Source organism: Bombyx mori, chromosome 5 (assembly GCF_030269925.1).
Source record: "Bombyx mori chromosome 5, ASM3026992v2".
Taxonomy (NCBI): domain Eukaryota; kingdom Metazoa; phylum Arthropoda; class Insecta; order Lepidoptera; family Bombycidae; genus Bombyx; species Bombyx mori.
In genome coordinates this window covers 18,947,900-18,960,737 of record NC_085111.1, presented here as the reverse complement: position 1 = coordinate 18,960,737, position 12,838 = coordinate 18,947,900, and the positions used below count along the sequence as shown (strand labels likewise).

Genomic DNA, 12,838 nt, shown 5'->3' with positions numbered 1-12,838 from the left:
GCAAGTGAGGGCAGGTTTCACATAAAGTCGGATTGCAATTTCCGGTCGCTGTTTGAATTCATAATTTCGTAGTTGAATTGTGCGTCGCTGGGTCGCCGCGAGCCCGGATATTAATCTGCGCCAGGTACACAGGTACACGTGCTCACACTGTGTACAGATAGACACACGCGCAAATTGGGTTTGCTTATGTTGACCGCATACATTCTTATAGATATCAGGGTCAGTTCCGATCGCAACACGGTTGAGCCCGGACGCGTTTTCCCGAGAAATTGTCGCTGCTGTCGCGATCGTGTGTTTGGATTGCACGACATTGTCGTCGACGTTGTTTTGCATTCCGGACGCTCTGTCGCTGGCATCGCGACCTTGAATCGGTAAAGCGTATTTCGTGTTCGTAGTTTTGCACTCGAAACGACAACTCATTTATCACCCACTCATTTCATTATTAAATTTATTTATCTATTCGGCGTGCAAAACAGTCTTTTTAAAGACTGAACCCCCACTGCGATCACCGCTTGTTGTGGCACTCACAACCCAGTGGGGCCCCACCTTCCAAACTCCACCCCAATCCCCAGCCAACTGCCGTTTTCACGGCAGAGGCACTCCCCCCCCTGGTTGCTGGTAAAGCGCAGGGGGTGAACTCCTACTCAGGGGACTCGCCTTTCGGCGAGTGTGCCTTAAGTCCCGGGGACGCCCCCCCCGGGCAAGAAAACCATCATGAACACGAACAGCGCGCTATTCGCGCAGTTCGTGCAATTAATATGCCCGGACATTATGTCCCGTTTTGAGGCCTACAAGGCCACGCTAGAGTCGAACCCCGATGGTTCATCCGCCGCCGCCGCGATTATCATCCGCGACTCGCCGTTATCGCCTCCCGCGCCGGCACTCCGCGACTCGCCGATGTCGCCCCCCACCCCCACCCCCGCGCCCGCGTCGATCGCGTCCTCCGTAGCGGAGAGCTCCGGCTCCGACTCCGAGTCGGAAATGGAGTACGAGTCCGCCGCGAGTCCCCAACCGGGAACCTCGGAAGGGTTCACCACCGTCGCGCGCGGGAAAAAACGCGCCCGCGCCGTGGAACCGTCCGCGGCGCCGAAGCAGCCCAAGGCCGCGAACGCGTCGCGTCCTAAAGTCGTGGTCACACCCGACTCCCCTCGCCGCGCAACCCCGTCGCCGCGCCCCGGGCCCGCGCCCGTCCGAAAAGTTCCCGCGCCGCCGCCGGTCATCCTGCGGGAAAAATCTTCTTGGGATCGCGTATCCCTGGCCCTTAAGGCCAACAAGATAAATGTAGTCCATGCGAGAAATATTCCGCATGGAATACAAATCAAAGTAGAGTCATCCGACGACCATAGGTCTTTGACAGCATACCTCCGCAAGGAACGCATAGGCTATCACACCTATGCGCTCCAGGAGGAGCGCGAACTCCGCGTCGTAGTACGCGGAGTCCCAAAAGAGCTCGACGTCGAGCAAATCAAAAATGACCTGGTAGGTCAGTCCTACCCCGTCATAAGCGTGCACCGGATGCACAGCGGGCGCGATAAATTCGCGTATGATATGGTGCTCGTAGCACTAGAAGCCACACCGGAGGGCAAGAAAATTGCCTCATGTCTCCGCACCGTGTGCGGCCTATCGGGGGTCACCGTAGAGGCCCCCTACAAACGCGGCACTCCCGGGCAGTGCCACCGTTGCCAGTTATATGGCCACTCCGCGCGTAACTGCAACGCGCGACCGCGTTGCGTGAAATGTTTAGAAGATCACGCGACCACCGATTGCTCGCGGATAAAGGAGACAGCGACGGAGCCGCCGAGCTGTGTACTCTGCCGCAAGCAGGGACACACGGCCAACTACCGTGGATGCCCCAAGGCTCCACGGAAGCGCCCGGCAAACGCGCCCCCTAAAACCGCTGGCCCAAAGACTTCGGCGCCCCGCGCGCCGAAACCGGCTTTCGTACCGGCTCCGGTGCCCACCGTCTCCGCGTGGGCGAAACCGTTGCCGTTCACGAGGGCAGGAACGACACCGGCACCCCAACCGCGGTACGCGCCGCAACCTCTACTCGCGCCGCGCCCCGCCCCCGCGCCCGCGCCCGGTCCCGCGCCTCGCCCCGGCCCCGCGCACTCAAACGATTTTACAATTATTCGCGACTACATCGCCGCGATAAACATCGACCGCATGCGTGCGTTCGCCGACGCCATGCGCAGAGCGGTCACGGCCGAAGACCGCCTAAACGCGACGTTCGAGTACATCGACGTCATCGAGTCCGTCCAGCGCACGCTGGTTTGATTACCGGTAATCAATGGCGTGCAACGCGAGATTAAAACCCCAGTCTTTGAAGTTAGCATTGTACAATGCTAACGGACTCGCGCGTCAGCGCGACCAAGTTTATGAGTTTCTACGTGACAATCTCATCGACATCCTTCTGGTGCAGGAGACCTTCCTAAAGCCCTCGCGTCGCGACCCCAAAGTCGCGAATTACGTCATGGTTAGGAATGACAGACTCTCCACCCGCAAGGGCGGTACTGTCATTTACTATAGGAGGGCCCTGCACTGCGTCCCTCTCGATACTCCCTCGCTCTTACATATCGAGGCGTCAGTGTGCCGCATCGCGCTGACGGGACACCAGCCGATCGTCATCGCATCCGTATATCTCCCTCCTGACAAACCCCTCCTGAGCAGTGACCTCGAGACACTGCTCGGTATGGGGGACGCGGTCATTCTGGCAGGCGATTTAAATTGCCACCACACTAGGTGGAACTGCCATCGCACGAATGTGAACGGTAGGCGTCTCGACGCGTTCATAGACGACCTCACATTCGAGATATTCAACCCCCCGACCCCCACGTGCTATCCGTACAACGCCGCGCGTCGTCCGAGCACAATAGATCTGGCACTGCTGAGGAACGTAACTCTGCGCTTGCGCTCCATCGAGGCAATGTCAGAACTCGACTCAGACCACCGACCTGTCGTCATGCAGCTCGGTCGCCCACTCAACCGCGAACCAGATACGAGGACCATGGTGGATTGGAAGAAGCTGGGCACGTGCTTAGCTGACACCGCTCCACCAATCCTCCCTTGCGGCCCGGATTCAACTCCATCCCCCGAGGACACCGTCGAATCCATAAATATCTTCACTGATCACGTCTCGACGGCGATCACAAGATCTTCCAAGCAAGTTGATGTGGAGGACTGCTTCCACCGCATCAGACTTTCCCCCGATCTTAGGGACCTCGTTAGAGTTAGGAACGCGGCAATCCGGGCCTACGATCGATATCCCACGGATTCAAACCGGACTCGGATGCGTCGCTTACAGCGGGAGGTCAAATCCCGCTTGAGCGACGCCCGAAACGAAAACTGGGATAGTTATCTAAAAGAACTCGCGCCCACTCACCAAGCATACTGGCGACTAGCTAGGACCCTCAAGTCCGAAACTATCGTCACTATGCCGCCTCTCGTACGCCCCTCAGGCCAATCACCGGCTTACGATGACGACGACAAGGCAGAGTTGCTGGCCGATGCACTGCAAGAGCAGTGCACCACCAGCACTCAACACGCGGACCCCGAACACACCGAGTTCGTCGACAGGGAGGTCGAGCGCAGAGCTTCCCTGCCGCCCTCGGACGCGTTACCCCCCATTACCACTTCCGAGGTTAAGGAGGCGATCGATAGCCTACAACCACGGAAAGCTCCCGGCTCCGACGGCATCCGCAACCGCGCGCTAAAACTGTTACCAGCCCAACTGATAACGATGTTGGCCACGATATTAAATGCTGCTATGACGAACTGCATCTTTCCCGCGGCGTGGAAAGAAGCGGACGTTATCGGCATACACAAGCCGGGCAAACCGAATAACGAAACCGCGAGTTACCGCCCCATCAGTCTCCTCCCGGCGATAGGCAAATTATACGAACGGCTCCTTCGTAAACGCCTCTGGGATTTCGTATCCGCGAATAAAATTCTTATAGACGAGCAGTTTGGATTCCGCGCCAGACACTCGTGCGTCCATCAAGTGCACCGCCTCACGGAGCACATCTTACTAGGGCTGAACAGGCGGAAACCCATTCCGACAGGAGCCCTCTTCTTCGATATAGCGAAGGCGTTCGACAAAGTCTGGCACAACGGTTTGATATACAAACTGTATAACATGGGAGTGCCAGACAGACTCGTGCTCATCATACGAGACTACTTGTCGAACCGTTCGTTCCGATATCGAGTCGAGGGAACGCGTTCCCGGCCCCGTCACGTCACAGCCGGAGTCCCGCAAGGCTCCGCCCTCTCCCCGTTACTATTCAGTTTGTATATCAATGATATACCCCGGTCTCCGGAGACCCATCTGGCGCTCTTCGCCGATGACACCGCCATCTACTACTCGTGTAGGAAGAAGGCGTTGCTTCATCGACGACTTCAGACCGCAGCTACCACCATGGGACAGTGGTTCCGGAAGTGGCGCATCGACATTAACCCCACGAAAAGCACAGCGGTGCTCTTCAAAAGGGGTCGCCCTCCGAACACCACGCTGAGCATCCCCCTCCCGACTAGGCGCGTCAATACCCCCGCCCCCGCCGTTCGCCCAATCACGATGTTCGACCAGCCCATACCGTGGGCCCCGAAGGTCAAATATTTAGGCGTCACCCTCGACAGTAGGATGACATTCCGCCCCCACATCAAGACGGTACGCGATCGTGCCGCCTTCATTCTAGGACGTCTCTACCCGATGATATGTAGGCGAAGTAAAATGTCCCTTAGAAATAAGGTGACACTCTACAAAACTTGCATACGCCCCTACATGACCTATGCAAGTGTAGTGTTCGCTCACGCGGCCCGCACTCACTTAAAGACATTCCAAATTATTCAATCCCGTTTTTGCAGGATAGCCGTCGGAGCCCCGTGGTTCGTCAGGAACGTCGACCTCCATGACGACCTGGACTTAGAGTCCATCAGTAAGTATCTGCAGTCGGCGTCCATGCGCCACTTCGATAAAGCGGCACGACACGAGAACCCTCTCATCGTGGCCGCCGGTAACTACATTCCCGATCCTGCGGACAGAATGGAAAGCAGTCGACGTCGCCCAAAACACGTCATCTCGGACCCGCCCGATCCACTAACGGTGCTTTTAGGTAATTCAAGCACCGGTCACCGTTCTCGTCGAACCCGTCGCTTGCGACGAAGGGCTCGACGAGTAAATTAACTCTCAGACACAGCCCACTGAGTTTCTCGCCGGATCTTCTCAGTGGGTCGCGTTTCCGATCCGGTGGTAGATTCTGCGAAGCACGACTCTTGCTAGGGTTCGTGTTAGCAACATCGTCAGGTTTGAGCCCCGTGAGCTCACCTACTAAAGTTAGGGCTACGCTGATATAGCCGCTAGGGCTATCAGCTTAGGTAGGGAAAAAAAAAAAAAAAAAAAAAAACTTATAGATATTCAAGCATGTATTTTTTTTTATCTTTTTTTTTTTTTATTGCTTAGATGGGTGGACGAGCTCACAGCCCACCTGGTGTTAAGTGGTTACTGGAGCCCACAGACATCCACAACGTAAATGCGCCACCCACCTTGAGATATAAGTTCTAAGGTCTCAGTATAGTTACAACGGCTGCCCCACCCTTCAAACCGAAACGCATTACTGCTTCACGGCAGAAATAGGCAGGGCGGTGGTACCTATCCGCGCGGACTCACAAGAGGTCCTACCACCAGTAATTACGCAAATTATAATTTTTGCGGGTTTCATTTTTATTACACGATGTTATTCCTTCACCGTGGAAGTCAGTCGTGAACATTTGTTGAGTACGTATTTCATTAGAAAAATTGGTACCCGCCTGAGATTCGAACACCGGTGCATCGCTCAACACGAATGCACCGGACGTCTTATCCGTTAGGCCACGACGACTTATCTACTTTTTTCTATTTGTATACAGACGAGTATGTGATAATATGCTCATTGAGGCCGCTACCTGCCGATAAGCTGTTGTTTTTCTTGTAATATTTACATGCTTCCCCCTTGGTAGAGAATAATATGGTTAGTTGCTATATTAAGGTGGGTTTTACCTCTCTCTAATGAGACGCACCACTTTGTGTGGAGGACGACCGCTTCACGATATAATTTAGAACTCCTGCGTCATTTCTACGGGCGGGTCACGCCACCTAAGGTGAGTAGAGTCATCCGACTGTGCTTTGCGTGGACTCCGTCAATAATATTTTTTATGCGAGTGCCTGAACGCAAGAAAAACACACAAGTCTTAAGAGCCGTGCGTCGATCCCCTCACTCCCCTCACTCCCCTTGCCGGCCTGGCTGCTGTATCAGTACCCGTGTTCCAATTATTCAAAGTCACGGACAATCATGACATGAACTGGATCATTCTACTGATTGTAGGGCGTCTTGTGAGTCCGCATGGGTAGTATTGGGTAGGTACCATCACTTTGCCTATTTCTGCCGTGAAGCAGTAATGTCTTTCGGTTCGAAGGGTAGGGCAGCCGTTGTACTGTACAAAACAGACATTAAAACTCACATCTCAAGGTGAGTGGCGGAATTTACATTGTAGATGTCTATGGGCTTCGGTAACCACTTAACGCCAAGCGGGCCTTGAGCTCGTCCACCTATCTAACCAATTAAAAAAAAGAATTAACATCTATTATCTACATCTACTATAGGGTCGATTTCTGTATTAAATTCTCTCTACGGTGTTGTTATTTTGAATAATTGACACAGACATACAATGTGTCATTTGATAGTAGTTGGATGCAGTGCCGGTTAACACTCGTATAGTTAGATGAAGCTAGTCATTTTGTATAGTTTTTATTTCTCCCAATTAAAATATTATATATACATAGAGCCGTGGTATCGATGCAAGTCTGCTAGTGCAGTGGTCATTTTTCAATAAAATATTTTCTTAAAGAGGTTAGTTGTACAGTAGCCAACAAACCCTTCAAAGGTATTTTGTACTGCCTCTCGCGCATACAAATTTCCCTCTGTAAAATAAAATTACTTTATTTTAAAATAGAATTCCATATTTTAAAATGAAATTTATTTGACTTTAAAATTGATCGTCAGCCAGACACAGATTCCGTTTCAAATGGTCGTATATTGTAAAACGGAACTTCATAAGTAAAGTACTTTGGGAGGCTTAACGATAAGCGACGGTCCGATTGTTGTTTTTTGGACCTTGTGTATATGCAAACTTATCTTGAAATTGTCGTAAGCGAGATTCAGGTATCTGTTAAATATTTGTGTTCTATGATGGCTACTGCTCCATTTATTATATACACATACATAGATTCCATAAGCCACAGTGCAACAGTATATGGACATATACAACGGTACATACTACCGTACACGCAATGAACTAACATTACTATCCGAATGGTTGAGATAGCCCCATTCATTACATCGCAGGATATTAAAAACGCGTCATAAAATAATAATAGTTCATTTCAGAGGCATTATCTCTGCTTCCATTCGCCGAGTTTGCAATTTCCGTTGCGCTCTCTATTGTCCGTCTCGTCCCCCACCGACCCCCCGCCCCCCTTCTCACCCCACGTCTCGTACAGCCCACGAGACCTCCCTGACCGCTGGTCTATCGTCTCAAAGATTGTTCGGGCCGTCCCGCGTCCCGTACAAGGTAAGGAATGCAATATAGTGTCGTGTGGAGTCTCGTGGGGCGGTTGCTACTCAAATAAATTGTGTTCGGATTTAAGAAATGTAACTGAACCGTAATTTTTGATGGTAAAATTTCTTCGTACTTTATGTCTGTCTCGGCCCAGTCCAAAGCTGAGGCGTCATAATGATGCCTCAATTGTATCGCTCGTAATGCGAAGTGAACCCATGAATGTTGGCGGCCTGATTAATGTGTGTATGTACGTGTGTGCGTGTTATTTGTCAGCGGAACACGCATTGATATGCATTGCTCTCGAAATTAAGAGAAAGACTTGAACTGAGATAACACCGCGCTGTGCCGCGAACGAACATTTCACTCAAGTATCACACGTTGGAAGGCTTTAACGTTAATTACAACCCTTAACAAATAAAAATCTTAAATAATTTTATATCTTCTCACACACTATCGAAGAAGACGAATATAGCAAATTATAATTGGATAAGGATAAGACGTCCGGTGCATTCGTATCTAGCGATGCAACGGCGTCCGAATTGGTACCAATTTTTCGAATGCAATAGGTATTTAGCATATATTATGTTCTCGGTTGACACAGTGAAGTATCGTGTATTAAAAATCAAACCCACAAAATTATAATTTGCATTGCCTACTGGTGGTAGGACGTCTTGAGTTCGCACGGGTAGGTACCACCACCCTGCCTATTTCTGCCGTGAAGCTGTACTACGCTTCGGCTTGAAGGGTGGGGCAGCCGTTGTAACCATACTGAGACCTTAGAACACGTGTCTCAAGGTGGATGGCGGCATTTATGTTGTAGATGTCTATGGGCTCCGGTAACCACTTAATATCATGTGGGCCGTGACCTCGGCCACCAATCTAACCAATAAAAAATAAATAAATAAAAATAATTTAAGTGAATATACGCAGTATGTATTAAGAATTACCTGAATAATTACCGACCTCGGAATTAGCAAGTTTGTCTTTTTGAACAGTGCCTTTGAATCTAATCAGAAACAAAATATTAAAACTTCTCAAAAAGATTGCACGCTCTATAAAAACTCTTCACGAAAGGCAATCATTGGTAGAGGCTATAGAAATAAACAGAGAGTATGAAAACGTATCGATGGTGGATGTGATCTGTAGAGCGGCGCTGAAGATTTACCGCGGGCCCCGGCCGATGCAGCTCGTACAACTGAAAGCGCCGCTATAAATTTGAGGCTCAGCTTTAAGCTACGATAACATAAATTGAGCTGAAGAGAGATTCAGTTCGCTGGCAGAGCACCCGGGATGTACCACGAAATAATATATAATGTTGACACACTTTCACTTGTGTGTATTTATTATTAATACTTTTGAATTTTGACAAACGCGACGTTCGGTTCAAATCGAAACGTGCAGTACATATTTCAGGTGTATACACACACACTTATATACAAAATATATGCACACATACATTTACAGTAACTTTAAGGGCGAGTGTGGTATTATTCCAGGCGGAGTTTATTTTCTAGCGGCCGGAATTAATCAACAGAAGGGGTGTGGTTTTTCATCATGATAACGCTAGACCTCACATATATTTAGCCACTCAGCAAAAATTAAGAGGGCTTGGCTGGGAGGTGTTAATGCATCCGCTGTATAGTCCTGACCTTGCACCTTCAGATTTCCACCTGTTTATGTTATTTTAATTTCAAATTTAAAAAAAATGTTATTTCAATGTTTTCTGATTGTATTTTTTTTTCTCTTGTATAATAAACGTCATACCTAATGAAATAAACTATTAGATCCTTAATAGTTCCGGAAAGACTGATCAAGTAAGATGCGGTAGCGATAGCAGTTTGTTTGTTGTCGCTCTGTTCAGACTCTCACTTCGCGACAAGTTCCAGTTGTTATTAGCGATCGTCACCAATTTGACTAAAGTCAAGTTAAAACCGAGGTGCAAGAGAAAACCATTAAGGTTGATCGTAGAGATGACCGAGACGTTCTCATAGGCTTGTGCGTTGAGGCGGGCCGGCGCTGCAGAGGCCCGTCCACGTTGTGTAATGCTGCTCGTGTTGTCTACGTGTGCAGAGTACGGGCGGGCCCGCGACCACCGCGACACCGAGTCGGAGTCGAGCGGCTCCCCGTGCGCCGCCTGCGCCGCCGACCTCTACCGGCTGCCGGCTCCCAGTCTCTCCGGTAATACACACATTCCATAAATTGGGTCATATCCAAAAAGTTTTAGTGTCCATTTTTGTAAATTTGTCAATGCACAATTGTCTAACGTAATGACACTACTGTTTGGGTTCAAGAGTACTAGCTCTGATCGACTCCGTTAAACTGAAAAATATTTTTTCATTTAAAAAAAAGCTGTATTTGATTAGACTACGTAATAAATTATATAGAGGATGTCGTTAGTACACTTCAAGTGCTCGAGTATAATGTACCTACTCGTATACTCGCGGTAGATAGAACTAATCCGTTGTACCGTTACATACGTTAGACACGCTGCCAGCTGTGGAGTCCAGTGCAGAGGAGACGTCGTACAGTACGGGGGCCCGCGGGGGCGGCGCGGCGCGGGGGGAGAGCGCCCCCCGGCCGGCTCCACGCTCGCGACGTCGCCGGGAACACACCAGACATTCCTCTGGACCTACTGTGAGGTAGGATACCTTCCAGACAAAATATTTTGCAGTCACCGAAGCCTATGGAAAAAAATCCAATATCATTAACAACAAAAACTCTGCAGCTACTATACCTACAATCATTTAGAGTTGTACATGCCCAGTCTCGGACCGACGTCCTCCGCGCGTCGTCGCATGTACGAGTAGTAGCACTGAGCTGCTGTGCCGTGTTGATGTGGACTATAATCGGTTTCTGAAACTACATAAACTTCTAGTCATCTTATTACAGAAATTGGTTTATTTTTCAATTTTTTGAATTACTCTTAAGGTGCATTTTAAGAATGATGCTAAAACATCGTCACTAAAGTATTTATTACAGCAAACCATTCTTTCTAATCTGTTGTTTACTGTTCAATTCGTAATTCTTTCTCGGCGTCAAGTACCTTGTTAAAATTTAGTCTTTTAAGTTTCTAAATCGAATTGTATAAAAAAACAGCTGATTGTTTTGAAATAAATGAAAGTTAGACGACGTCCGGAGACAAATGATATCTAACGATGAGCCACAGATTCACTGGTTACATTATTACCTACCTACCTACTATTCTATCAGAATTACTAAGGATTTTGTTTTCTTTTCAACAAAGCCACCGTTTCTAAAGGAGAGGTAGATACTGTTATACACGTACAATACATAGAGACACCCGAGACTAGTCGCACCCTCGATCCCGCCCCCATGCATGGCTTAGAGCTACAGCGCAAGAGATGCATGTCTCACAGGCCCTAACGTTGTGTTTCCAAGCTGCATCTCATTCTGAGACCCTAATAAATGTAGCCATGTAATGATGATGCTCTGAATTCATTCTGAAACTGGACCACCATGAAACAGTCGCGTGTGAACACGTGTCTACGCATTCTCCGTTTGAATCTCGCTTGTATTCCGAGACTTTGACTATTTTATAGTATCCCTGGTCGCAAGCGCGGCAGAAACGAAAATTGTAAATTAAACACGAGACTTAGCCGTAAAATAGTATTGTAGTTGCGATGGGGTGTGGCGACGGAGGTCTGCAACTCTCAGAAAATTTGTTTCATTCCATGTCAGAAAGAGTCGTATACAAATTAAAACTATGTATTTACTTGGAACAATAACTTTATAATTATGTATAACAATCCGATTTGTTGCTCAGATAAGGTTCCGAGTCTGCACGTGATGACGTGCTTGCGACGGGAGACCATGATGACGCTGTTGTAACAGTCAATGTTGACTTAATTTATTGGACCGCCGACTCCACACCCGATATTATTTTTTCATTCAATACGAATATTTACAAAAGTGCTTTTCATAATTATGAATATTCAATAGCTCTCCGCACGGCTCGCCGAGGCAACCCCCAATTATAGATCATATAACAGATACGCCAGACTTAAAGATCCTCTTTTTGATTATATTCATATTTTCAGATACTTCTCTTCGAAGTCACTGCAAGACCGACAACGTATTGTGTGAATGTTCAATTATCATAATTTTAATGTTTAGATCTTAGGTATCATTGGATCTGTAAATAGAGTGACATTTGCATGGACCTAGTCGTTTCTAGATTCGACTGGATTCTTTCTATTCAAATTTATTAAAAATATTGAGTTTCTATTTGTTTAATTTTGATCCGAGCCCCCATGTGATTGAAGTGTTGGCGCGCGGCGCGGCGCCTCGACACTGCGTGATGCGTCAGCCGCACTCACTGACATGCTGAACTGAACGCTAAGAGTTCGACATAAACTGAAAGCCTTAGGAAGCGATTTGAGAAAATGTTCATCTGCGGGCTGTTGTACTGGATTTAATAGATACCTAGCTTTCGAAAAACAATGCATTAAAAAGAAAAATAAGTGAGAGTATGGCAAAAAGATTTACCAATTTTAAAACCTAGGCCTGTGAGAGGGTCAAGAGTGGGCAGCCATCGATCAACATAACATCTGTTGACTACTCTTCATTCTACTTTTCCGCAATTTGGGAACCGGTGATCCAATTCTCAATATATGGAATAATTTTACGGGAATAATATTGTGAGTAGGTTTTTATGTTTGAAACTATTGACTAATTAATGACTTATGAAATATACACCGGTTGCCTGTTTCGAATTCATTACAACAATTTGGCGCTCAAGGCGCAACGGTATTATAATAAAATAAATTTAATCTAAACCGTTTTACTGAGTTTTACATACCTAGTGGCAGAAATATCTAGAAATCATAGCTCTTAATTAAGTTGAACATGCACGTGTTCGCAGCGGCCGCGTGTTACTTTCGCGTTCAGTGTCACGTGAACTAGGTATAATGACCACGGAAACTCAAGAATCGTCTATTGGGAATGACTTGACATTTACTACGAGAATAAGCCTTATATCAAATTTAACTATGTTTAGACATTTCTCTTTCTTCTTATGACATAGAGAGATACGAATATCCTGTTGATACACAGATTCTCCGTGCGGGTACCGGGTCCATCGTGTTACTGAGAGAGGAGTTTAAGAATAGCAGTGGACTTGCGACCCTGGTGTAGGTTTGAGGCGTAATTTACAAGTGAAAAGTTGAATTTCAAAAGTGTAATAACTGACGACAGCGTTCTAACGCGCGTTCGCTGCTCATAATGTATTAAC

General features: G+C 47.9%; 1 protein-coding gene across 1 annotated transcript in view; it reads left to right on the top strand.

The window, feature by feature from the left end:
• LOC105842623 (cell adhesion molecule Dscam2) overlaps positions 1 to 11,832 on the top strand; it is a 43,760-nt gene extending 31,928 nt beyond the window's left edge. Inside the window, exons 36-38 of the mRNA XM_062668501.1 lie at positions 9,658 to 9,765; positions 10,070 to 10,226; positions 11,646 to 11,832. Coding sequence (XP_062524485.1) covers positions 9,658 to 9,765; positions 10,070 to 10,226; positions 11,646 to 11,691 — 311 coding nt within the window. The 3' untranslated portion in view covers positions 11,692 to 11,832. The remainder of the gene's footprint in view (positions 1 to 9,657; positions 9,766 to 10,069; positions 10,227 to 11,645) is intronic.
• The last annotated feature ends 1,006 nt before the right edge of the window (positions 11,833 to 12,838 follow it).